Raw genomic sequence first — 27,004 nt, 5'->3', positions numbered from 1 at the left:
TGATGATGAAGGAGCCTATTGTGACGCTGTATAGCAGACGGAGGGTTGCAGCTTCTGTGGATTTTGAAGTTAATGTTCAAGTTGGGAAGAAAGATGGATATTAAGAGACAAAAGGGACGGCGGCAGCGTTGTTGGCTGATAAATGGGAAGCAGGGCTTTGCAATGGCTGTTTTTTAAGAAGAGTTGCTGTTTTTTGTCTTTGTTAACCCTTTCATGCCTAGTGGTCACTACAGTGGACAGCTATTCAAAAGCCGTTTCTTATGTATGCATGGGTTTTAATGGTTTAGTTGCAGCCAACACAGTTGACTCTAGTGCGTCATCCCATACACTGCCACCCACTGGCCAGCCTTTGTAAGTGCAACACATGGATGTATAAAGAGAACTGGATACAGCGTCGGAGGCGGGGCCCCGTTTATTCCTATGAAAGTTGCTCAGTGGCGCATGAAGCCAAAAAAAATCGACTTCCCGGTATGAAAGTACCCGGATCTTCCGCATTGTGCGGCCCATAGAGCATGCGCACTAGTGACTTTTGCTGGCCGAATCGGCTACTTCCGGTTTAGCCCTCCGGCTAACTTGAATGGGGATAAAACAATTCAATCATGCGGCTCTTCTAGGCTTTTGAAATATGATTGGACCGAACGGATTTAATTCTGATAGCGAGACAAGTCATTTCGCGGGGGTTGTGACGCTCCGAAAAATTTATCCGCTGATTTACAGACGTCTCTTTCACAATGTAAGTCTATGGGAAAAAGTCTTTTTGGGCCAGTGTGCATCACGTGACGTTGTAATTACACGGTTTGGCCGCTGTGTCAAATTGGCTTCAAAGCCTGGCGCTCCTCCTGTATCCGGTTCTCTTTATACATCCATACGCTAAAAAAAGTTTCTAGCTTCCGGGTTTGCTTCCGCGTTGTGCGGCCCACTGAATATGCGCAGTAGTGTTTCCCCCGCTGGCCCCGCCCACGAGTTCCCGTTCGGCCCATAGACGTTACATTGTGATGACGTCACGGATTTTTAAATCGCTTTTCTCGGCTCAAGGAAAGTTTTACAAACACAAAACCTCTATGGATCAAAAGTTCATAATAGAAAGAGTTATAATTGACGTTGTTTGCAGTTCGAGGTGTCCTGTCAACAGTTTTACAGACGTCTCTTTTACAATGGTGGTCTATCGGGAAAATCCTTTTTGGGCCGCAGGGGGATTTTTCGCTGCAATACCGCGAGTGACCACTGGGGAAAACTGGCTGCAAGGCTGAGCGGCCGCGCCCTATCAAGCTCTTATTATACATCCATGAGTAAAGGCTCAAAACCAAGATGGCCGCCTGCCGGCCGGAAATGCTCTTCAACTCGGGAATATCTTGCCACTCCTTCGATAGTAATAGACCCTTGCAGGTAAATAAAATTTTGTTACATCAAGTAACAACTAAGGAGTAATACATTTGTTAAAATTTGCAAGTATTGATTTTATGTCTGGAGAAAATGACAATTAATCATCTGTCCACTAAGTTGGACAAACTCCTTGAAAAATGTGTGTTTAAAAAAAATGAAGTTCAAATATTTTTTTCAAATAAAAACACTTTTACTTTCCTTCCTGGGGAGATGACATCAGCTCGTCACATGTCTATAAACGTCCATCAGTCCTGTCATTTTGTTGCTTTCAGATCGGGCTCCAACATGTACAGATGGATGGGGGATTTGAAAAGTTTCCATTTAGAGTAAAGAGACTTTTATAAACAGCAGCAGACTCTCTGATTGATCCTGATACCAAACAGAATCACAGAACTCAAACTGTCCTAATGAAAAACATCCTCATGTGATCCGTCACAGCAAAAAAATAAAAATAAAAAATAACAACCAGCTGATAATAAATAAAGAACTTTATTGTATATTTATATACTGTAAATATATCCAGAGTACAATAATGAACACAATAACAGGTTATACTTATATTTCAAGTATAGACTCAGTTATAGCATGAGATACGTCGCAGTGCGTTCTTGGCAGATTAAGGAAGAAGATTCAAAGAATAAACAGCACAGAAGAGAGAAGTTATCTTGGAAGAATCCCATCATGCAGTGCAGTATATTGCAGATAACTTTGGTGTCGACCGAAATAAAATATGTTTAGTTCATTTACAAAAGCAGAGAAAACAGCATCTGAATCCACACCGACTGAAAACAAGACCAACTTCAGCCAAAAGTCCTTAAAGTTTATTTAAATATCTGATCAATAACTGATCGACCGCAGATGATTCATGTCAGAGAGATTTGATATTTCATTTATTTTTATATCTTCTTCAACATTCAACACTGATGCTTCTGAGAAGTTTGGATAAAGTTAAATATAAAATGTTATTGACACCAACATCCAAACATCTCAAATCAGACTCAACACTCATAAGAATCAACTTTTCATGATGGAATAATAATAAGTTCTTGTTATATTTCTGTGTTGTTTTAATACTTTAACTTCATGTTTCAGATTTAAAGCATGTCGGTGTTTGTTATCGGCTCATTTTGCTCGTAAAGCAGGTTTATATTTGAGTTAACGAGTCGGTGAAGCTCGTTGTAAAAATGCTGTTTTCTCTGCAGCTGAGCGACGACACGACGCTGCAGATGAATAACTGTACACATTATTACTGTAAACTCAGTTCAAACTACTGCAATTGTTTGTGGTTACATTCAACAGTCATTCGTCAACACTTTTAACACTTTCACTCTGACCTCCGACCCCCCCCCTCCTTGTTACATCACTTCCTGTAACACTCTGGACCGTCTACTACTTCCTGACTCTGATTCACATCATCGTCTTTTTCAAGTTTCCAAAAGATCGTTATTAAACTGTTTAATGTCAAAGTAAAAAAAAAATCTCTACACCTTGATATAAACTTAAATCATAAATCACAACATAAGTGACGACATGTTTCTGATGGTTTCTACTGAAAAAGATGTTTTCAGTTTGACATTAAAGAGTTCAGCTGCTGATCATAATCAATAAAACATGAAGGAGCCACAATGTTTTCACATTAACTTGAAACCTTCTTCAAAACGCAGCTGTGTTTCTATTGGCCGAACCAGCAAAGCACCGCTCACATACAAACATGTACATACGTGACTTTTTTTTTTTTTTTTTTTACAGCAGATTAACGACTCAGCTTCCCTCTGAGTCGTTATATAACACTGATCAATCGTTATTGTCTTCTGATCAATATTTCTTCTATTGCTAATACTTCTTCACAGCTAAAAAGAAATTCACATCAGAAACAACACAAAAACATAAAAAATATTATATATATATATATAATGCTCCTAAAACCTGAAAAAAAACCTCCTAAAAAACCCTAAACACAAAAAAAATCCAACCTGAAGACGATCGACTCGAAACAGTGACTCCGCCCACCAACACCTCCACTCTGAGCAGGTTTGTTTCCACACAAAACGTCTGTCAACAAGTTTATTCCACCTAAAAGACTTAAAATCCTGTCAGTGTGTGGATTCAGTCGCTCTTAATTTCATTTCAAACCCTCATAAAAACAGTCAGACATTTTGTTTTCTGCGCAGAGAGAAAAAAAAGAAGTTTCTTCTCTAGTGTTTGCAGTGAGACATGCGGATGTGAAACTGAAGCTTCGTGTGCAGAGAAAAAACCATGGATGTATTATAAGAGCTGGATACTTGACGAAAAATTGCGCCCATTCAGTCCTGTAGGAATTGCTCTCCTGCATGGATGTATTATACATCTTATACATTTTATTATACGTCCATGTTCGCCATATAAAGTTTCTAGCTTCCAGGTTTGCTTCCACGTTGTGCGGCCCATTGAATATGCGCAGTAGTGTTTCCCCCGCTGGCCCCGCCCCCGAGTTCCCGCTCGGCCCATAGACGTTACATTGTGATGACGTCACGGATTTTAAAATCGCTTTTCTCGGCTCAAGGAAAGTTTTACAAACATAAAACCTCTATGGATCAAAATTTCATAATAGAAAGAGTTATAATTGACGTTTGTAGTTTGAGGTGTCCTGTCAACAGTTTTACAGGCGTCTCTTTTACAATGGTGGTCTATGGGGGAAAATCCTTTTGGGGCCACAGGGGGATTTTTCGCTGCAATACCGCGAGTGGCCACTGGGAAAAATTGTCTGCAAGGCTGAGCAGCGCCCCATCCAGCTCTTATACATCCATGGAAAAAACAAACAAAAACAAACAAAAAAAACCCCAACCTGCTCAGAGGTGTTTAAACCAAAACCGGCCAATCAGAGTCCACCGCTGTCCTCTGACATGTCATGTGGTTCAGGGAGGAGGAGGGGGCGGTGATGTCACTGCGGCGCTCTGGTGACATCACACCGTCCTCTCCTGGTCTCAGTGAGAAAACTGCGATCCAGTTTTCAACATAAATAAATCCTTAAAAACAGCAGCTGTTTTAGTGCAGATTTACAGTACGACTGCATATATTACTGTGTTTACACTCAGTGTCCAGTTTATTAGCTACATCTAACTAATACAACAGTCCCTTATTGTTTTTATTATACGACTAACTTATATAACTAAAACTTCAGATGCTAGCTGTACCTAATAATCTGGACAAAGAGTGTATATTTACAGTATTATTGTGTACATTTACTACTAATACTGTGTACAATAACAGTATTACAGTCTGACTGAACAACACACACATGCAGAACAGCAGAAACCAGTTTCACTCTGGTTTAGAATAAACAAACATGGCTCCTTTTACAATAAATAACACTGTGCTGTAAATGAAACGCGATCAGAGACACACGAACAGCAGCTCCGACAGATCAGAACCGAAGAACGTTCCGCCTTCAGTTTGTTTCCGTACTCATCACAACATCTGTCTCCTGATGTGGCGTTTCCGGGGGACGTTTCCATGACAACGAAGCTGCATGACAGAAATCCAGGTTTTTTCCCCAGGATCCTTCGAGGAGTCTTTTTTTTTTAAAAACACGAGTTTTAATCTGAGCAGTGAAAATGGAAGACAGAAATCACTCCCAACGTCTGAAGCTGCCACTCATCCCTTCATTCGTTCACTCATTCATTCGCTGACGTAAAGTTCTGAACGCTGAAAACCAAACCACCTGCCGGTTGCCGGTAGTAACAACATGCTGTTCTCTGATTGGTCAGATGGCTGCTGTGATTCATTATTGCATCCAAAAGTTTAGCAGGACGTGTTTGTGTGTTTGTGTGTGTGTGTGTCTGTGTGTGTGTCGTCTTCTTCTCTCGATAAATCGTTTCAGTTTCTCTTCCACAAAAACAAACATTCGTCATCGTTTCCTTTCTGTTCATCTTCCCTTTGTTCATCCCGTCTTCAGCGGGCTCCGCCTCCCTGATGATGTCAGAAGAGCAGACTCCGCCTCCTGGTCGGACTGTTCGCTGGACAGAAAAAAAAAAAACATCAGTTAAAGTTTCATCCACTGACTGACTGACTGACTGACTGACTGAGTGTCCTGTGAAGATCAGGAGCACCAGGACCAGACGGTGACTCCCCCTCCTGTCTGACAGTCATCTTCACTCAGATCTTGTAAAGATCTCTGAGCTCTAGGAAGACCTATAAGAGACTGGTGCAGGTTCAGGTCTGATGTCACAACGATCTGCTGCTGGAGACAGACTGCAGACACAGACAGTGGACTTCAGGTCCCCTCTAACTACGCTCAACACTACATCTGCTGTGGAAACCATCAGGATCTACCATCTCCCACCAGCGGAGGATGTTCAACCTGCTGATCTAGTTCCTCACTGTGATCATCCAGCTGTTGTCTGCACATCTGACAGGAACACAAACTACAGCAGACAGTCAAGAAGAACTGATCATCTGTGCTGACCTGCCCTCACTGATGACCCCTCACACCCTGAACACAACCTGCTCCATCGTCTCCCCTCTGGGAGGCGCTACAGAGCACTCAACACCAAAACAACCAGACACAAGAACAGTTTGTTTCCTCATCTCACTCTTCATCAGTTAAATCAGACGTGTGATTTCAGAAACGACCTCTGTGACACAACAACGTTTACTGAACCTATGAACCGTTTATATTACAGTTTAACATACAGTCTGTGTACTAACATGTTCATATAAACATAAAACACTATAATTCCTCATTCAATACTTATTCCAACACTCTTTACACCAACACTATATATACACACACACACATATACATATATATATATATACACAGTATACACCCAGTGCTTCCAGTAGTCCCAGCTATAACCAGTTGGTGTGTGTGTGTGTGTGTGTGTGTGTGTGTGTGTGTGTGTGTGTTACCTGGATCAGGTGCGACTGTTGGTCTGATAGCTTCTTTTTCTAGTTGAATCTCCGGCAGACTGAAGATGGACATCGCTGAAAGGAGAGTCAGAGCGTGGGTGAGTTTGTGATGTCACAGTGCACCATGACATCACAGGACAACGCAGGATCACAGGGGTCAAAGGTCAGTTTGGACTTACTGTCAGGAAGTGTCAGCACTCTGTTTCCAAGGTTACTGAAGTAACGATGATTCATCGACTCGTCTGCTGAAATCCTTTTCTTCCCTTCAAACTACAGAAAATACAAATGAAAGTGAGGAACTGATTTGTTTCCTCGTGATAAAAATAACAATATTCATTGTTTTAAACATCAAGATAATGACGACACGTTGTTCTGATCGTCTTATATCGGACTTCTCCACAAGAACATCATTATCTGACTGTACTGGCTTAAAACACTGATCATGAGTCTGGAACATTATTCCAGTTGATTTCATATGTTTATATTTTTAGATCCTATGAGACGTTTACTGACCTGCAGGAACTTTGACAACAGCTCCACTCCTTCACTGCTGAGCCTGAACAACGCAAACACACACACACACATTATGTCTCCATGCACTTACATACAGCAGCATTAACAATGTGAAGGAAAACTTTTCTAGAAGACTTTAACAGTTAAAATAAATGGGCAGCTGTGGCTCAGGAGGAGGTTGTCCACTAATCAGAAGGTGGGTGGTTCAATTCCCGACTCCTCCTGCCCACATGTCGAAGTGTTCTTGGACAAAATAGTGATGCCCAAAATTGCTGCTGATGGTTGTACCAGGACCTTGCGTGGTAGCTTACCGCCATCAGTGTGTGAATGAGCAGCAGAGACATTGTAAAGCGCTTTGGATAAAAGAGCCATATACTGTACAGCCATTTCTGTTACTTTCAGAAATGGATGTGTATAGTTGTGTACAGGTGTGTGCAGTTGTATACATATGTGTGTGTAGTGTGTAGTTGTGTACCTGGGCGTGTGGTTACTCAGTCTCTCTGCTCTGTACTGAGGATAGTTGTACGTCACAAACTCCTCGTTAGAATTGATCCCAGGCCAGCTCTGCTCCGTGGGAGTACCTGCACACAACAGACATAATTTATACACCACATATACATAATATACATTAAATACACAGTTTGGTATCAATAAAAAATAAAAATAAGAGGCACCGGAGATGAAACAGAAGCTGATTAGTTCTCACCCAGCAATTTGAAGATGAAGTGAAGTTCCTCCTCCACCGTGGAACCAGGAAAAAGAGGTCGACCTGTTGCCATCTCATAGAAGATACAACCAACACCCCTACAGAGAGACAGACAGACAGACAGACAGACAGACAGACAGACAGAGAGACAGACAGTAAGACAGATAGACAGATAGGTCATCAGAGCCTCATAGTGGAGTCAGAAACAGTTGTCATCAGTTGGTCTGATGTTTGTAAAGTACCTGAGATATAGCTAATGTTTACCACAGTAGAGGAATGTTTGTTGTCAAGGCAACAAATTGATGTTAAATTTTGTGGTAATAGTACTACAGTATACTACAGTACTGACCACATGTCAATGTGTGTAGAGTAGTCGGTGCTGCCAAGCAGGATGTCCGGCGGTCGGTACCACAGTGTCACCACCTCATTAGAGTACGTTTTTGTAGGGATCGACTTCGCTCGGGCCAAACCTGGAACACACACACAACAGCTCAGTAACATCTTTATGATACATTTTTTTTACTCCGGCAGAACTCTGTCCACAGTGACTAACAATAAAGAAATCAAAAATCCACAGGAATAAGAGCTAAATGAAGTTACAAATGAAGTGCAGCCCCCCTAAACAAGAACTGGGTCATCAGAAAGTGGTAGGAAGAGCTGAGTATCGTCAGCATAGCAATGGTAGACTAGTTGCAGAGGTAGAAGGACTGGTTACTGGATCCCGAACCCCAAAGGTAGGCAGAAGCAGAGGTAGTCGGACTACCTGCAGAGGTAGAGGGACTAGTTGCACAGGTAGAGGGACTACTTGCAGAGGTAGAGGGACTAGTTGCAGGGGTAGAAGAACTAGTTACAGAGGTAGAGGGACTAGTTGCACAGGTAGAGGGACTACTTGCAGAGGTAGAGGGACTAGTTGCAGGGGTAGAGGGACTACTTGCAGAGGTAGAGGGACTAGTTGCAGGGGTAGAGGGACTAGTTACAGAGGTAGAGGGACTAGTTACAGAGGTAGAGGGACTAGTTACAGAGGTAGAAGAACTAGTTACAGAGGTAGAGGGACTGGTTGCAGAGGTAGAGGGACTAGTTGGAGAGATAGAGGGACTGGTTACAGAGGTAGGTAGACTAGTTGCAGAGGAAGATGGACTAGCACTATCTTGACTTATACATTAACTGAAGTGCTGCACAGGAAGAACTTCTGGTCTGTTGGTGTCTCTACATTAAGTTTGAGGATCAGGGTTCATCCTAATCAATAACACCTGAACAAAATCTAACAGCAATTCATCCAAACGTTTCCCAGATGAATCAGTGTTTTAGACTGAACCCCGAACATTTAAACTTGGCAGATTTTCAGTGTGGTACCTGGGAACACATGGAATTGGTGTTGAGGTCATATTTCTGCTGCATGGAGACACTTTAGTTTCCTTTACTGTTCACATGGACTCACCAAAGTCTGCCAGTTTGAGCTCTCCTCGCTCATTGATCAGCAGGTTTTGGGGCTTCAGGTCTCGGTGAAGAACCTTCCTGCGGTGACAATAGGACAAACCTCGCAGCAACTGGTAAAGAAAGAGCTGAGGAGAGAAAACCAGTAGAGTCACTCTAGAAAATCTACTGGAAAGAAACCAACTTCCTCACAGAAATGTTACAGCCTGACGTGCTTTCTTCCGCCTGAGATCGTCTTCTCAGGCAGAACTTCCTGCCAAGTGAGTTTTGTATTAAAGTGAGTCAGACCTGACCGGCTGTATCAGTGTTCCCCCCTCATCATGTGTAAATGTTGTGACTGGACAGAGTGCAGAGCAATACAAATATCTGATATCAGCAGTATCAGCGGTACCGACAGTACATGAGAGTGAAGTTTTCTCACTTTGACGTTGTGCACATGGATGGTGTTTCCACAGTCGTCCAGGTACTGTTTCAGATCTTTGTCCTGAAACAAACAATCGGAATCATCTTTATTAGCCAAGTATGCTTACGTATAGAAGGAATTTGACTGCTTTCAATGTATGCGCACACAACACAACACAACAATCTTCAGAAAGATATCCGAGGAATCTCACAAACACACCAAACCTCATTAAAAGCTCAATACACCAAAAAACAAGACGTGTGTGTCTCACCAGATACTCAAACACCAACGTGAGGGATTTCTGCGTGTGGATAATGTCATGAAGCGTGACGATGTTGGCGTGTTTCAGATCCTTCAACAGAGACACTGGGGGAGAAGAGACACATCAGTACACCCACACAAAATACAGACCCCCCCCCCCTACAATAATATTCATACACTCCTCAGTACTGCAGTACCTTCTCTGATCGCAGTACACGGAGCTCCTTCTTCGTGTTCCAGACGAATTTCCTTCAGAGCCACGAGGTTTTCAGTCAGTTTACTGCGACCCTTATACACTGTAGCATAGGTCCCCTACAGATAGACAGGTAGAGAGACATATGATGACCTGCAGCACATGTGACGCTCTGTCAGATTCAAGCTGATTCATGACATGTGTCAGTACTACAGGCTGAACCACAACTGTAACTTCTAAATCCTTGCTGGAACCAGCAGTGTCTGATGTGTTTGCATTTTTTGTATTAACCTTAATTCAACAGAACATATCTCTGTTTAATCCAAGTCACTCCCAAGATGCTTGGGAGTGACGAAGATGGACAGGATTAGGAACGAGTACATTAGAGGGACAGCCAGGTTGGTGAGATTGGGATGGTTTGGTTTGGAGAGATGCTGGTTATATTGGGAGAAGGCAGCTGAAGATGGAGTTTCCAGGCAAGAAATGAAATGAAGAAGGCCAAAGAGGAGATTTATTGGATATGGTGAAGAAAGACGTGCAGGAGGTTGGCGCGACAGAGGGAGACGCATAGGACAGGAAGAGATGGAAACAGATGATACGCTGTGGCGACCACTAACCGGAACAACCCAAAGAAGAAGAAGATGAAGGATCATTAGAAAAGGAGCGGCTGTAAAACGGTGAATAAATGTTTGAGCGAAATTATTCATTTTATTATTAATTGATCCATTCAGTCCAATAATATTTGGAAAGTCTTATGATTAAATTATGTTATCCTCATTCAAGTGAACAAGGAGCCAACAGTCAGTCGGCGCGGCTGGAGAAGGACTCTACTGAGCATCATGGGCCCAAAAACACAGGAACACATGGAAACATGGAAGCTTCATGCGCCACTAACCAGCTTTCTTAGAGGGCAGTATCCAGTTCCTCTTAATACATTCACAGTCTGAAACCTACACATATAAGCAGGTGTGTCCTCACCTCTCCCAGTTTGTCCAGTTTGATGTACGTCTCCAGTTTCCCAAAACCGATCTCCGACTTCAGACACAAACACAGAGAGGAACACAGAGAGCGGAGGGTTAATATACCTGTACTGAGACAACACTAACTGTGAAACACCTGCATGACAGGATACAATAGAAGCATAGTAGATGTACCAGAGAGACTCTGCGCAGCCGCCTGCTGATTGGCTGCTCAAACAGAGCTGGACCAATCAGATTAAACTTCTCCAGGTAATCATCTGGAAGCCGAATGTCAGCCGGTAACGACAGACGTTTGTTGATGTCCTGAAACACACGAGAGAGAGAGAGAGAGAGAGAGAGAGGGAGGCGTCATGGATTTATCTGTTTCCTTCCACCTGTTTTTATTCACATTTTCTATCTGCATGTAAAAATGTGTGTGTGTGTGTGTGTGTGTGTGTTTGTGTTTGTGTTTGTGTTTGTGTGCGTACCTCAGTAGAGATCTTCTTGTTCCTCAGTCGGACTCTAACTGGACTCTGAACGTCATCTGATGAAGAAGCCGGATCACTTTCTCCATCTGAACTCATCTTCACATCCTCATGGACGATTTCTGGTGACACACACACACACACACACACACACACACACACACACACACGTGAAACATGTTTCATGAGCCGAGCCTGCTGATTGGCTGTTGGCTCGTCTCATATTTTACTTCCTTCATTTAGAGCTACGGTGGCTGATGAGGACAAAATTCATAGTTGTGATACAAACGTCTCTGAAGTGTTTATATAAAAACTTGAACTTGTTTACTACAAACTACATGTACAAATACTACATAACTGCAGTATTAGTACCCAATCTGGTGCTATGGTTGTAGTACTGTAGTATATAGTGTTGTAGTAGTAGTACTGTAGTATATATTTGCAGTATTAGTACCCTGTCTGGTGCTGTGGTTGTAGTACTGTAGTATATAGTGTTGTAGTAGTAGTACTGTAGTATATATTTGCAGTATTAGTACCCAGTCTGGTGCTGTGGTTGTAGTACTGTGTTATATATTTGCAGTATTAGTACCCAGTCTGGTGCTGTGGTTGTAGTACTGTGTTATATATTTGCAGTATTAGTACCCAGTCTGGTGCTGTGGTTGCAGTACTGTGGTATATATTTGCAGTATTAGTACCCAGTCTGGTGCTGTGGTTGTAGTACTGTGTTATATATTTGCAGTATTAGTACCCAGTCTGTTGCTGTGGTTGCAGTACTGTGGTATATATTTGCAGTATTAGTACCCAGTCTGGTGCTGTGGTTGTAGTACTGTGTTATATATTTGCAGTATTAGTACCCAGTCTGGTGCTGTGGTTGTAGTACTGTGTTATATATTTGCAGTATTAGTACCCAGTCTGGTGCTGTGGTTCAGGTAGGAGCTCAGGCTGCGTCCCAGACCTCGAGGTCTCCTCAGTGAGCTGCTGTACGAATGAAGGAGAGACTGAACTGACGAAGACGATCCTCTGACCTTCACTCCTCCTGATGAAGCACGCATAGAGCCCACCTCTGGGGGGTGTGGGGGGTGATGGAGGGATGACGGAGGGATGAAGTTGAGATGACGGTGAGATGAAGCAGAGATGAAGGAGGGATGAAGGTGAGATGAAGTTGAGATGAAGGTGAGATGAAAGAGAGATGAGGAAGAGATGAAGAGATGAAGAAGAGACGAAGGAGAGATGAAGAAGAGATGAAAGTGAGATGAAGGAGATGAAGGAGAGATGAAGAAGAGATGAAAGTGAGATGAAGGAGAGATGAAAAGATGAAGAGATGAAGAAGAGATGGAGGAGAGATGAAAAGATGAAGAAGAGACGAAGGAGAGATGAAGAAAAGATGAAAGTGAGATGAAGGAGAGATGAAGAGATGAAGGAGAGATGAAGAAGAGATGAAGGAGTGATGAAGGAGTGATGAAGAGATGAAAGAGAGATGAAGGAGTGATGAAGGAGAGATGAAGAGATGATGGGGAGATGAAGGAGAGATGAAGAAGATGAAGAAGAGATGAAGGAGAGATGAAGGAGTGATGAAGGAGTGATGAAGGAGGGATGAAGGAGTGATGAAGGGGGCGGAGTTCAGGAGCAATGGAGGATGATGATTGGTTGATTTAGAAAACAAAGACGAGAAAAAAAACAGGTTGAAGGAGAAAAAAAAGGAGAACAAAATGAAAACGTGTGAGCAGGTCAGGGCAACAGATTAATTAGTTTAATTAATTTATTGATTGATTGATTGATTGACAGATCCATCAGACAACCAATCAAAATCATAGAATCGAACCAACCAATCAGGTGACAGGGAGGAGTCAGGCTGCATGCATATTGCATCTCCACCTGCCCAGTAAGACCAGCATAGACCAGTCTGAGCAGGTTGGAGGTTCAGAGCTGCTTCAGTAAACCTGCTGTAACCATGGCGAGTGGATAATAGAGCCACAATTAAAGAAGGAGACGAAGAAGACGTGACATTTACGTGAGACAAGTTTGACTTACTGTCAGTTTCCGCATGTTACATCCATCTACTGCAAAGCAACATAACAAATATATTTATGAATGCAAACTTTACTCACATGAAACAAACTGTATCAGCATCAATGATCAACTTGATAGTTAATAAAACTATTTTCAGGTTGTGAAATAATATATAAAACATATACAGAATAACCTAAACCGCCTTACAACAAAAACGCTGTCCATGTCTGACGGTAACCAGGCAACGTACACGGAGATGACGAGTGTATTACACAGTTTTAAACCGACGTACATAGTTCAAACGTACGTAACGGTCCCTCCAGGAAATCGCAATTTTGCGAGTGTAATAACGCAATTCTGCTAAATTACCGCAACTTTTCTGCTAGGGACGCAACGATGAACTGATTTCACTATTAACCTTTAAAACGTCACGTCAAAAGCTCAGCTAGTGTTTCTGTTCTCACTCTTAAAAAAAGGGACATTATGGTACAATATGTTTATATGAACAACGGTTGTACTGCGAGGAAAATTAAACAAACACTGTGCTGTAACAGGTTCAGGTACGCAAAGTTACACATGATGTCACAAGAGCAACTCTCCTCATTTATGTTTGAGGAAGCAACGTTAGCTAAAGGAGATGGGAAGTGTTCTGTTAGTGGCTGAAGGACTCAACACTGAAGCGTTGTATTCACCAAAACGCCTCTAATCAGGACTCTGGTAGAGTCAAGAAGACAGATCTGAAGAAACGTCGCTGCTAAAGGATCCAACACCTCGAACTTATACATGCTCACGTGAGGGTAAAACATCAAGTAATAACAAAGTTAAAAAATATTACTTTAGTGGCAAGTCATGAAACCTTGAGTCGGTAGGGAATTAAATATAAACGTGTCAGATTTGGGCTTTTTAGTGCAACGTAAACCAACGGCAGCAAAACAGGAAAAGGAGCATTAGACCGTTTATTAATGAACGCTCACCAAAACAGCACGTAATCCCCTCCAACATCCTGTTGCTTCCTCCCACCTGTGTTGAGTAAACGCTGGTATGGCAGGTAAATATACCAGGTGTAAAAGACGAACTTAACATTAGGATCCTGTAGACCTCCTGTACTATACTATGGGATCTAATTAATAGCATTTCAGTGATTAATGACACCTTCATTTCTAAAAAAAAACAAAAAACAATAATAGACAGAATTTTCTCAGGCCCCATGTAAAATTAGATTAATTATTAAAATAGATTATTAAATATTAATTTAAAAAATAAGCATGGATGACAGTTGATGATAAAAACACCTACATTAGTAATATTGTCCCCAAAGGGATCAATAAAGTTCATCTTAATCTTCTATTAATAATAATATAATTAAAAATACTATAATTTAAATATTAGAAATCAACTAACTGCAATGTCCCATCTTGTTCGTCTTGGCATGAATTATTTATTATTCACTTCCAGTCTCAGACTGTCTCTGCTGCTGCAGTTCAACCCTCTGTTGCAGAATCCTCGCTGAAGTGTCTTGTGCAAAGCATGATCATGTGACTTTGTCCATCCGTAGTATTGTGAAATAAATTAATGCATAATAATTGTGTAATGATTGTGTAACATCCCTGATTGTGTCATCTCGTGTCATTGTAACTTACATCATCAGCGTGGAGGAAGTGATTACATATGACTCTTCATTGGTAGTAGTTTAAAAAAAACTCCTTATTTTCCTTTGCTTGCAATTTCTCCCAATTCACAATTTTACTGCAAAACTGTATGGCAATTTTTGAGAAACGACACTGCAAAATCAAGCATTTTATCCGCAATAATCACAAAAAATACGTTGTGAAATCCTGGAGGGACTGATCTAAGTAGGTGTATTTTTAGATGGCAGTTTGTGATATACGGCGCCGTCACACCGCCGCTAGTAAACACACCTTAACATTGCCACCAATCTGTCGTCTGCAGACCACAATCAATCTCATTCAAAACTCCACACAGTCTGGAGCTGATCAAAGGGTCACCTGCTCCTTATCCTTCTCCCAGTAATCCTTAAATTGGCACTATCCACCCGTCATGCAGCAACGCAGGTTTACCCGTGTTCACTAACAAAGGTCACACATGAGCGGAGTGACGCTGTTGACATGATCCCCCACAGATCAACAGCTACTATCACTTCCTGTCAGCTTCCATCTCATGTTGCTGTGTCATATTTTAGGCTCTGCCATATTTAAAAGCAGGTGAACGAGGTGCGAGGACACACCTGATGGGACACTGTGGTCCAGACCTGTAATGATTCTAACTCAGGTCTCTCTTGAGACCAGATTCAGGTCCTCTGAGGAGCTCTAATCCAGTTTTTGATGTAGATTAATAAACACAGGTGAAAGAAACACCTGAGGGAGCGTGTCTGTTACCTGAGTCACTGTGTGATGTCACATCTTGGTTGATGGTGTCATTCATCGTCCTGTCTCCTCCCCCGGCCCCTCCCCTCCCCAGGGTGAGTGACAGCTGCCGTTTGATCTTCCTCATCCTCTCCATGAGGGGGGGCAGGGGGGGCCGTGATGCTGAGGGGGGCGGGGCAGCCAGCTTAGACTGCACACCTGGACACAGGTAGGCACAGGATGTGAAGGTTACAGTCGTATCCAAACTAGAAACATGTTTATTTAATTAAGGGAGCAATGAACCTCAGACAAACCAAACAGTGCAGACTGAGAGGTTGTCTGTCAGCTTACAGACGGACCACCTGTTCATCTCACCACACCTGTTACAAGCTGCCGTCCAATCACTGAGCCCGGAGGAAATAAGGCATCATTTAAAGACGTCTAATTACCTGACAGAGGACATGATGACCAGGTGATTCCAGGTAAATACACCGCTGCGTTTGTTTATATTAGGTTTCATCCCTGACCTCAAAGCTAACAGCTAACATGCTAACAGCTGACTGACAGGTGATCTACCTGACAGCTGTGTTACGTCATTGCAGGGTTTTATAACGTCACAGTGCGACAGAAACACTGACTTCACTCAACATAAATAATTAAATCTTACAGGAGTGTTTCTGTTTGAGCCTGTTAGCTCGCGGCTAGCAGCTAGCGGCTAATGTTTACGTTCCTCCGGTTCTCTCTGATATATCTGATCACGTCTATGTGCTGCAGCTGTTATATCCTCTGTAACGGTTCTGCATTCATCTGGAGGGAGCGGGACCCGTCTATTTCCTGCTCTAACTGTCATCTGTGTTATAAATAGAAGCGGAGGCGGAGCGGGTTTATCTCTGGACCTGCTGCTCCGGTAACACGGCGCCGTTATTTTTCCCCCACATGAAACGGTCTTCAGGTTAAACACGAAGCTCCGCGGTGCGTGTAGCTGCTACTCACCGGGAGGGTTCAGTTCGTCCCGGTCTGTCCCGGGTTATCTGTGGCTCGGTTCAGTCTGACCGTCTCTCGGATCTTTCTGTCTCCCAGTAATCTGCAGCCATGTTGCTGCTCCGCTCCTCCGGTGCGTCCTGACGGAGACACTCACCGCACCGTGCGTGACGTCACAGCACGGTGTGTAGCCCCCGGCACGCGTCCCGCCCCCTCCGGTCCCCCGGCAGCACATTTACTCAAGTACACCTTTGAGGTACTTGTACTTTACTTGAGTATTTCCATGTGATGCTACTTTATACTTCCACTCCACTACATTTCAGAGGGAAATATTGTACTTTCTACTCCACTGCATTTATTTGACAGCTTTAGTTACTTTTCAGATGAAGATTTGACACAATGGATAATATAACAAGCTTTTAAAATACAACACATTGTTAAAGATGAAACCAGTGGTTTCCAACCTTTTTGGCTTTTGACGTCTTACAGAAAGCAGTGTGTAGTCGGGGTCACATTTCACATGTCTATGAGTTGTTAACAGCTCCACCAAATAGTGATTTTTCCCTCTAAACTTCTCACATGCTTTCATTTACATAAATGTTCAAATGATCCAATATTTCAGCAAAAATCAAAGATTAGAGAAAAAGTCCAAAAACTGAAAACAGATTTGTGTATCAGAACTTTGTTTTTTCTTCTTTCCTCTCCCATTAATCATCTCACCACCCCTCAGATTTATCTGCTGACCCTTTGGAGGGGCCCCGGCCCCTTGGTTGGGAACCTCTGGACTAAACTAGCTAACTGTATATAAAGTAGTGTAAACTAGCTCCACCTCCAGCAGCTACAACAGTAACATGCTGCTCTAACACTGATGCTTCACTATTAATAATCTAATGATGTCATATATAATAATATATCAGTCAGAGGGACCAAACCACTACTTTTACTGCAATACTTTAACTATAGTAGAGTATTTTTACATTGCTGTATTGGTACTTTTACTTGAGTAAAGCATCTGAATACTTCTTCCACTACTGTCCTTTGGTCATGATTTTTCACTTAAATGTGATTCTGACAGTGATGGAATAAGTACTCAGATCCTTTGCTTCAGTAAAAGTATCAATACATCAATGTAAAAATGTAAAAAGTCTTGCATTTGAAATCCTACTTAAGTAAAAGTGCATAAGTATTACCAGCTAAATTTACTTAAATTATTCAAGTAAAAGTTCTTGTTTTGCAGAAAATCGGGCTGTGACTGATATATTAAATATTTGTAACAAAGTACATTATTAATACTGATGAGTTGATGCATCAGCAGCATTTTATTATTGCAGCTGCTTGAGGTGGAGTGAGTTTAAACTACTTTATGTGGGTTATAAAATAAATCTCAAGGTCTTGAGACGATAGATTGAGTCGGTAAGACAAAAAAAGAAAGTTCTACTGCACAAATTTGAATTTTTCAGAAATTTTCTTTAATCTTTGCATTTTTGTGAAATATCATCACCTTCCTAAAATAACGGCCCAGGTCATTTTTTGACAAAAATGGGTTTTTTTTGCCTAAATCATCTCCTCATGATGCCGAACACATCTGGTAAAATCGTCTACATCCTCAGTTGAACAGATCATGTGAATCTACCCCTGTAGTATAACGGCTTATGTCAAGAGTGTGACTAAATCGTCATATTGCGTAGTTATTTAGTCTTTTTATTCAGTCTTTTCAGTCAGCAAAATAGCTAAGTCCATGAAGCTAGCATTTAGCAAAGGGAATCTGTGTTACAAGTGATTACAAGGCTTTCTGTTAACTCTTTCCTGCCTTTTAAACAATATTTCATCTGTTTTCTGAGAAACCTGATAAAACGACTTGGGCTGTTATTTTAGGAAGGTGACGATATTGGAAGAGTTTAACCTCTTTTGTTTTTAAACAGTCATTTATATAAAAATGAGTTTTGGAAAATGTCAAAGAGGAAAAATTAAAGCCACATTCATTCAGACAAACAGTATTCAAAGTAAAAGTATTTAAGTGGTATTTAAATTTCCACATTAATTATTCAGACGTTAGTTATTTCACAGTCAGGTATTCATCTGCGCGTTCTTTGCTGTCAATAGAAAATCTATATTCAGGTGTTTCTTTTCATTGCAGATATTATAGAAAACACAGCCGGATCCTCTCTCATCCTAACTTCAGTCTAAATGTTTAATAAAGCATAACACTCAGTTTCTTTGCCTTTCTGAAAATAAATAACAGTCAATCTCCACCAGATTGACTGTTATAACCAAAGCAGTCTGAGGTTTGAAAGGAGCTTTAACGCAGAGGAGGTGCAGGTAGAGGTGAGCAGGTCGGCTGGTGGATGAACAGGGGGGGTCGGGGGGAGAGCTGGGGGGGAGCGTGATGGGAGTCTGGAGATGATCCACAGGTGAGGACCAAAGAAGAAGAAGGAGAAGGTGAGGTCGGAGTGGAATGGATAAGTGTTTACTGACCTGAATATAAAAGTTGACCCTGGTTCAGTTTATTAAAGGATAATTCTGGTGATTTTCTCAATTTTTTGTTGACTTCCTGAAAGAAGAAAAAAGTATTCAGATCCTTTACTGCGGTAAAAGTACCAATACAGCAATGTAAGAATACTCTACTATAGTTAAAGTATTGCAGTAAAAGTACATAAGTATTATGAGCTTGATGTAGTTAAAGTATTGCAGTAAAAGTATATAAGTATTATGAGCTTGATGTAGTTAAAGTATTGCAGTAAAAGTACATAAGTATTATGAGCTTGATGTAGTTAAAGTATTGCAGTAAAAGTAGTGGTTTGGTCCCTCTGACTGATATATTATTATATATGACATCATTAGATTATTAATAGTGAAGCATCAGTGTTAGAGCAGCATGTTACTGTTGTAGCTGCTGGAGGTGGAGCTAGTTTACACTACTTTATATACAGTTAGCTAGTTTAGTCCAGTGGTTCCCAACCTAGGGGTTGGGCCCCTCCAAAGGGTCAGCAGATAAATCTGAGGGGTGGTGAGATGATTAATGGGAGAGGAAAGAAGAAAAAACAAAGTTCTGATACACAAATCTGTTTTCAGTTTTTGGACTTTTTCTCTAATCTTTGATTTTTGCTGAAATATTGGATCATTTGAACATTTATGTAAATGAAAGCATGTGAGAAGTTTAGAGGGAAAAATCACTATTTGGTGGAGCTGTTAACAACTCATAGACATGTGAAATGTGACCCCGACTACACACTGCTTTTTGTAAGACGTACTTTAAAAGCTTGTTATATTATCCATTGTGTCAAATCTTCATCTGAAAAGTAACTAAAGCTGTCAAATAAATGTAGCGGAGTAGAAAGTACAATATTTCCCTCTGAAATGTAGTGGAGTGGAAGTATAAAGTAGCATCAAATTGAAAGAAAGACTAATAACAGCGATCATGTTTTCATTCTCTGGAGAGTAGTTATTTGTAAGGCAGAAGCCACTGAGCGTGTGCAGGAACGTGGTTCTATTTATGGCTTCACTAGCTTGTTGTGCTGCATAGCCTATCACAACAACTTATTAAGCTACGTTGTACATTTCTCAAAGAACTTCAGTATAAAGTCAAGAAGATGTTTATTTCCAACATCCAAATAAACACACTGCAGTGAAAGGATTAAGAGGCTGATTGGCTGAAGCAGGATTAAAAGGAATCGCTGATCAGCACTTCATCTTCTCTCAGCTTGAATCAGAGATGAGCAGCACAACAGACACAAACACAAACACAGAAGAGACACAGACAGAGAAGCATTAAGGAGAGAGAGGAAGAACAAAAAACAGAGAGAGGATTGAAGAAGAAGAAGAAGAGAAGGGGAATTACAGAGGAAACTAAGACCATCACTACAACAGCTGGTACTGAGTTACTGATACTACTGATAATACTACTACTACTGATAATACTACTGCTACTACTGAGTTACTGATACTACTGATAATACTACTACTACTGATAATACTACTGCTACTACTGAGTTACTGATACTACTGATAATACTACTACTACTGATAATACTGCTGCTACTACTGAGTTACAGATACTACTGATAATACTACTACTACTGATAATACTACTGCTACTTTCCGAGTTACTGATACTACTGATAATACTACTACTACTGATAATACTGCTGCTACTACTGAGTTACTGATACTACTGATAATACTACTACTACTGATAATACTGCTGCTACTACTGAGTTACAGATACTACTGATAATACTACTACTACTGATAATACTACTGCTACTGCCGAGTTACTGATACTACTGATAATACTACTACTACTGATAATACTACTGCTACTACTGAGTTACTGATACTACTGATAATACTACTACTACTGATAATACTACTGCTACTACTGAGTTACTGATACTACTGATAATACTACTACTACTGATAATACTGCTGCTACTACTGAGTTACTGATACTACTGATAATACTACTACTACTGATAATACTGCTGCTACTACTGAGTTACAGATACTACTGATAATACTACTACTACTGATAATACTGCTGCTACTACTGAGTTACTGATACTACCGATAATACTACTACTACTGATAATACTGCTGCTACTGATAATACTACTACTACTACTGAGTTACTGATACTACTGATAATACTACTACTACTACTGAGTTACTGATACTACTGATAATACTGCTGCTACTACTGATAATACTGCAGCTATTACTGATAATACTACTACTACTACTGAGTTACTGATACTACTGTTAATACTGCTGCTACTACTGATAATACTGCAGCTATTACTGATAATACTGCTGCTACTACTGATAATACTGCAGCTATTACTGATAATACTGCTGCTACTTATGATGTCTCTCTCTCTGTCTCTGTGTCTCAGCATGTTGCTGCTAATAGTGCCGGTGGTTCTGGTTGGTCTGTACATTTTGTGTCGTCGGTTGATTCCCTGGTTGGTTCAGACTAACGCCACTCTGGCACTGCTATGGTACGATGTCCTGCTGGAGACAACACTCGATCTCCTAACCAGAAAATCACGACCCCAGGTAACCTCTGAGAACCTGTTTGTTTAACTGTCTGACTGACTGTTTGTCTCTCTATCGGTCTGATGGTCTGTCTGTCTGCCCCTCAGCGCCTCCTTCAGGCTGTCAGTCTAAATGCAGTCAGGGGAAATCCAGACAGCGTCATCACAACCATTGATCACTTCTGTATACACACAGAGTGGGCCATGAACGTAGGAGACGAGAAAGGTACACACACACACTCTCACACACACACACACACACAGAGTTTTGGATTTGAATATTGCCATTGATCACTTTTCTCTCTGTCCATCTCCCAGGAGCCATCTTGGACTCCATTGTCATGGAAACCTCTCCATCCACAGTGCTGGAGTTGGGAACATACTGTGGTTACTCTGCTGTCCGTATCAGCAGGCTGTTGCCACCAGCAACAAGGCTGATTACCGTGGAGATGAACCCTGAGTATGCTTGCGTGGCACGACAGGTCATCCAGCATGCAGGGCTGCAAGACAAGGTCAGAGGTCAGACTGTAAGGTACAATTAAGTAAGACAATACAATTCATACTCTCAGTTGTTTTTCATAATCAGATATAAAGAAGGTTGCTGGTTTCCTCAGACTGTGCAGAGAACAGCTGCAGCAGTGCTCACCCCTGTACTCAGATCATATTTACATACAGCAAATACACTCTGTACCAGTTATGACCCAGGTGTTAGACACTACCACAGCTCAGATGATACTATGACCAGCTATGAAACAGCTGGAAGACAACTCAGTTCAGCAGCTCAGGTGCAAAGCTAGCTGTCACAGGACATCACTCCAAACGAGAGTCCATTTTGTATGGCCTGTGGCCCTGGAGGATCGCTAAGTTAAGCCATGTGCTGCTATGGTGAGCCAAGTGTTGGGCTGCCAGGTTCATGTGAAGTCACAGGGTCAACCCAGAAGCCCCAAACAAATCTCAGATAGAGCTGTCCTGCCTTCCCCCTTTTATATCTGCTGGATTGTGAGACAATCCAATGAGACAATCTATCCTTGGTGACTGGTTGCCTAACGCAGTCAGGTTGGTAACAGACAGTTGGTCTGTTCTCCTGTGTGCATGTGTCTGATAAAGGTAAACTTTCGAGATCCTGACAGGACACAGCAGCGATTCCTTCCTCACCATTGGGGTCTGAGGAGGGTGGAAAGGGTGCAGCTCACTTGGTTGACCGATGTTGGATGCTGAGTTCTGGCGTAGCACACGCTGCAGGAAGCAGCATTCCTCATACACTGAGAGGGCATTGAGTTCTCCCTCTCTCTTGGCCAACACAAACAACAACAATGATGCAGACTGTAGGAGCTTAAATGGCTCATGCTGCAAAGCCTCCTTCAAATATCACAGTGGGACAGCTGGTCTTCTGTGATAGGGAATGAGAAACAGAGTAATGAGGTCGCAACAACCTGCCACCTTTCTCCTTAATGCTGAAGGGACCATGCCCTTCTGTAGCATTTCCTGAAGGAACTAGAGGATGTCATGGTCGGTGCAGAAGAGGGGATCCACCTGTCTTAAATTGCACCATGTGTCGAACACTCCTCAATGATAGGAATCTGTCACCCTACTTGATGGAGCTCAAACTCCCTACAAAGTGCTAACTAGAGAAACCCCATGGCAAGTAACTCAGCTGTCTCTGGTGCCAGGCCCGAAGCTTGAGCCTCTGAGGAAAAGGATGGAAAAGAGTTCTGAGGGCTGGAGAATTGGGGGCCACCAAAGATGAGGCTCACCTCTTCAACTTGGACTCTCTAGAAGTGGGTGCAGGAGGAGGAAGGGATGGGAAGTAAACAGGAGGCCCTTTGGACGCTGATATGCCATTGCATTTATGTACAAGGCCAACAGTAAACCTGGACACAGACGGATCAGCTACTTCTGTACTGAAGTAGCTCCAAGATCGTCTTTACCACATCTGAATTCACCCTCCATTTTCCAGGGAGGAGTTCCCGTCTGGAGAGCTCATCCACTGTGAGATTCCTGGCACATTCATTGTCTTTAGGGACTCAGACCGGGGATGACCTGGACCGCTCCCATATCTGAACCATTCTAAAAAAAGGTGTAAAGGACTTAAGCCCCCCTCCCTGTTCATACTGTATAAACTGCTACCAGTGTTCTGTCTGTCCTCACAAGTTTATGATGGAAGGAAATGCATAAGAGCTGGTAATTCAGGACATTGTTTTGCTGTGCTAACCTGCCAATTTGGCTGGCTGCTCCCACTAATAGAGAGCCACATGTCTGTAGATTCTTCTGTGGGTTTGAGGATCAGGAGGCATTGCTGCAATGGACACATGTTCAGAAGATCCAGGGGCATTATGGCTGCAATCAAATCTTAGAAGCAGAGACACCAAAGGAGAACAGCAACAGGTAATCCCTGAGAGTGGCCTGTTGTCCAAGAGGTAAGGAAAGCCTCCCGTCTTGGCATCCAACCACATGCCTGGGAACTCTGTGGACTGCGAGGGCCACTGGTTTAGGTGCAAGTCTAGGTCCTCGAGTGCTGGAAAAGCCGGGATACATTCTTACATTATTGTTTTTCTGAGGTAGCACATACCAGCCAGTTGTCTAGGTAATTGACCTGCCATATGGTCCCAGGACTGCATCCATGCACTTTATGATCATGCAGAGGTTTAAATATGTGCTGAATGGGAGGAAAAGTACTTGAAGGTCCTGCTGTTGAAGGCAAACCTTGGTGGATGTCCTATAACACTCTTGGCACAGTCAACGTTTCATAGCTCATGGGTCTCAGATACTTGTTGAGCCCCTTTCAATCCAAAATCGGTCTGAGCCACCCATCCACCCAACAACAGAACTCTGATCATTCGGCCCCACTTTCTGATGGCCTTCTTCAGAATGGAGACAAATCCAGTTGCCCTATACCGAGCCCTTCTGGATACTTATCAGTGTCAGATTCCAGGAGGGAAAACCACAGGATTCTGTGTGAGTTACAGTCACACTTCAGTCACGGTGATACAGTGTCCAGCGACTGTGCAACTGGACCAGCAAAAACGATGCTGCCACAAGTCCACCAGCGTGAGCAAGAAAGACAACACATTGACTCACAGAGGGGCCCGAAGACCAGCAAAAACTCTGATGTCAACACACCAAAACATACACAACTCAGTGCCAACACACAAGTCTGACTGCTTATAAGAACGACTTACTATCTCTATAGAGGGTCTATTATGTACTATCTACTGTCTGTATAATTACAAGAAAAACAAAATCTGTAACTCTGTCCTGTGACCTATTGATCTGCTTATTGATTATTGTTTACCTCTGTCAGGTGTGTGTGTTGGAAGGTGAGTCAGCTGACCTGATTCCCAAGATGGCCGACATGTTTGGAATCCAGACATTTGACTTGGTTTTCCTTGACCATTGGAAGGACCGCTACCTGCCTGACATCAGACTGCTGGAGGTAACAACCTTTGACCTCTGACCTCTGACCCCACTGTATGTTATGACCTCTGACCTTTGACCCCTACCCTCCTCCCCCGCAGCACTGTGGTCTGCTGGCTAAGGGCTCAGTGGTCCTAGCTGATAACGTGGTCTGTCCCGGAGCTCCAGACTACCTGAAGTACGTCAGATCCAACCTGAAGTACAACAGCAGGTTCTACCAAGCTCACCTGGAGTACACCAGAGTCCTGGATGGACTGGAGAGGTCTGAGTACCTGGGAGCCAGACAGATAATTAGAGAGACAGACGCACAGACAGACAGGTAGAGAGACAGACTAAATCTGTTTCAGCTTGTTTACAGCTGATATTAAACATCCTGTCAACAACATCAGGTAGCAGATGTTTGTGCTAAATGTGTCACAAATTAGAACATGGGTGCAGTTTTCCCTCAGTAGTGACCATCAAGAGACAGATACCTCAGACAGACAAGTGGATCATCAGCATCACCAACAGCCTCTCAGCTCCTGTCCTGCAGCTCTGAACACACTGTGAGGAATCTTCTTACAGGTTTTGATGACAGCTTGTTCCTCTTTAGTTTGAATTAACTTATGTAAAATTAGTGCTGACAGGAAATGAACAAATGATTCTTCTGCTGATACTTTTGTGGGTTTGTTTCATACTGAGTCTGCCCTTCCTTTACATGCTGAACTGCTGCTCATATGCTGAATAACACTGAAGAGACTTTATTAGAGGCTCAGAGGTTTCCAAAGATTCATTCATGTACCAGAGTCAGACAGTAGACTTGGTGCTTATTAGCCTGTGGATACTGTTTCCTCTGAGACTGCTGCAGTTTGGTTGATAGTTAGATGACTTTAGCGCCTGTTAGTGTTAACAATTGTTTGCATTTTGATTTAAATACTTTTATTGTCTCCAATCCCTTCAGCATTTCTGCTACTGTCATGTTAAAACACATAAAACGTAGCGTTACTGTAAACATAATACAAACACCAACGCAATTATAATGATAAGTAAAGTAAAACACTTCTTGATTTAATAAGTTATCAGTTTAATGGAGCCCACAGACAGATATTTCAGGAGGATAATGAAGTATTCATTGTTTTACTTCCTCTCGATACCTGCACATCCTGTTAGTGTGTCCTGCACTCTGGTGTCTGGAAAAATATTTAAGTAACACTCAAACTTCCTGTATCTATTTTCAATCTGTTTTGGACAAAACAACCTGCTAAATAAATATGATGTGATGTAATGTTAGCTGCTAGCAACTGGTGTGATGTCATCATCATAGTTGTTTCTGAAATATGTGTGAATGGTTCAGTTGCCTCACAGTTTTTCTCTTAACTCTAAAAACAGATGTTTTAGTTTTCTAAATAACCATTCACACATGTTGTAGAATTACATCATAACATAATCAGGGTTTTACAGATCAGTCTGTTATCATCGTTCTGATATGTGACAGTGTGATGCTGCTGAAGCTGTGTTTGAATGAAATGTTCGAGTCATCAATGGTATTACTGTGTATAAAGCACTTCAATGATCAGGAGACGTCTGTTTATGATACGTTTGTTTCAGATTATTAAACATTTTAATAGATTCTTTTAAGTGTTCATCTGCAGAGGATGTAACGACACACACAGTTCATGTGTATGTGGTAATTATGAACGATATAAATGTATAAAATTGATTCTGTCTCTTCATGGATATCAAATGATTAAACATCTTCTGGTAGTGGATCTGGTCCTCTGAGGTGTTCTACCCTCCAGGTGAGGATCCTCATTGACAGGTGAGAGACACATGATACCCATAAGGTGATGTGTGGTGACATCATGACAGGATAACCATGTATACAGCTGAATAATGAGGACTGATCAATAAGTGGCAAGAGACCAGAAACATGTTTTTATTCTGTCCTGTCCACTCTGTTGCCCCAGTATGGAAACTACTGGTCTCTACTGGTCACC

At 42.0% G+C, this 27,004-nt stretch overlaps 2 protein-coding genes across 6 annotated transcripts; one reads left to right on the top strand and one right to left on the bottom strand.

Moving 5' to 3' along the window:
- Positions 1 to 1,853: 1,853 nt before the first annotated feature.
- cdk16 (cyclin dependent kinase 16) lies at positions 1,854 to 16,749 on the bottom strand. Of its 2 annotated transcripts, XM_067593412.1 has the most exons (17): positions 16,594 to 16,749; positions 15,634 to 15,819; positions 12,135 to 12,290; positions 11,231 to 11,349; positions 10,938 to 11,066; positions 10,762 to 10,818; positions 9,788 to 9,902; positions 9,601 to 9,695; positions 9,348 to 9,410; positions 8,931 to 9,054; positions 7,842 to 7,962; positions 7,493 to 7,590; positions 7,262 to 7,367; positions 6,787 to 6,829; positions 6,453 to 6,543; positions 6,274 to 6,348; positions 1,854 to 5,378 (listed from the first exon to the last, which is right to left on the bottom strand). In XM_067593412.1, the coding sequence occupies exons 2-17, from the start codon at positions 15,755 to 15,757 to the stop codon at positions 5,341 to 5,343; spliced, it is 1,554 nt and encodes a 517-aa protein (XP_067449513.1). In that variant the 5' UTR covers positions 15,758 to 15,819; positions 16,594 to 16,749; the 3' UTR covers positions 1,854 to 5,340. The 2 variants fall into 2 exon arrangements, with proteins under 2 accessions (XP_067449513.1, XP_067449514.1); XM_067593413.1 differs by lacking the exon at positions 12,135 to 12,290.
- comta (catechol-O-methyltransferase a) lies at positions 11,263 to 26,727 on the top strand. Of its 4 annotated transcripts, XM_067593417.1 has the most exons (7): positions 15,725 to 15,829; positions 15,947 to 16,082; positions 21,474 to 21,636; positions 21,723 to 21,840; positions 21,933 to 22,126; positions 24,916 to 25,047; positions 25,130 to 26,727. In XM_067593417.1, the coding sequence occupies exons 3-7, from the start codon at positions 21,475 to 21,477 to the stop codon at positions 25,349 to 25,351; spliced, it is 828 nt and encodes a 275-aa protein (XP_067449518.1). In that variant the 5' UTR covers positions 15,725 to 15,829; positions 15,947 to 16,082; position 21,474; the 3' UTR covers positions 25,352 to 26,727. The 4 variants fall into 4 exon arrangements, with proteins under 4 accessions (XP_067449516.1, XP_067449518.1, XP_067449517.1 ...); XM_067593415.1 differs by lacking the exons at positions 15,725 to 15,829; positions 15,947 to 16,082 and adding an exon at positions 11,263 to 11,352; XM_067593416.1 differs by lacking the exon at positions 15,725 to 15,829 and having other exon boundaries at positions 15,844 to 16,082.
- Positions 26,728 to 27,004: the final 277 nt, after the last annotated feature.

This window comes from Thunnus thynnus, chromosome 6 (assembly GCF_963924715.1).
Source record: "Thunnus thynnus chromosome 6, fThuThy2.1, whole genome shotgun sequence".
In the NCBI taxonomy this organism is placed as follows: domain Eukaryota; kingdom Metazoa; phylum Chordata; class Actinopteri; order Scombriformes; family Scombridae; genus Thunnus; species Thunnus thynnus.
Note: the sequence above shows the minus strand (reverse complement) of the source record. Positions and strands in the feature narration are given on the sequence as shown.

Excerpts from the sequence above, each read along its gene's own strand:
- comta (XM_067593415.1), top strand. Across the intron at positions 22,127-24,915 it reads ATGCAGGGCTGCAAGACAAG|GTGTGTGTGTTGGAAGGTGA; the intron begins GTCAGAGGTCAG and ends TACCTCTGTCAG. Across the intron at positions 25,048-25,129 it reads CTGACATCAGACTGCTGGAG|CACTGTGGTCTGCTGGCTAA; the intron begins GTAACAACCTTT and ends CCTCCCCCGCAG.
- cdk16 (XM_067593412.1), bottom strand. The coding sequence starts at position 15,757 with ATGGAGAGGATGAGGAAGATCAAACGGCAGCTGTCACTCACCCTGGGG. Across the intron at positions 12,291-15,633 it reads GACATCACACAGTGACTCAG|AGGTGGGCTCTATGCGTGCT; the intron begins GTAACAGACACG and ends CACACCCCCCAG. Across the intron at positions 7,963-8,930 it reads GCTCAAACTGGCAGACTTTG|GTTTGGCCCGAGCGAAGTCG; the intron begins GTGAGTCCATGT and ends TGTGTGTTCCAG.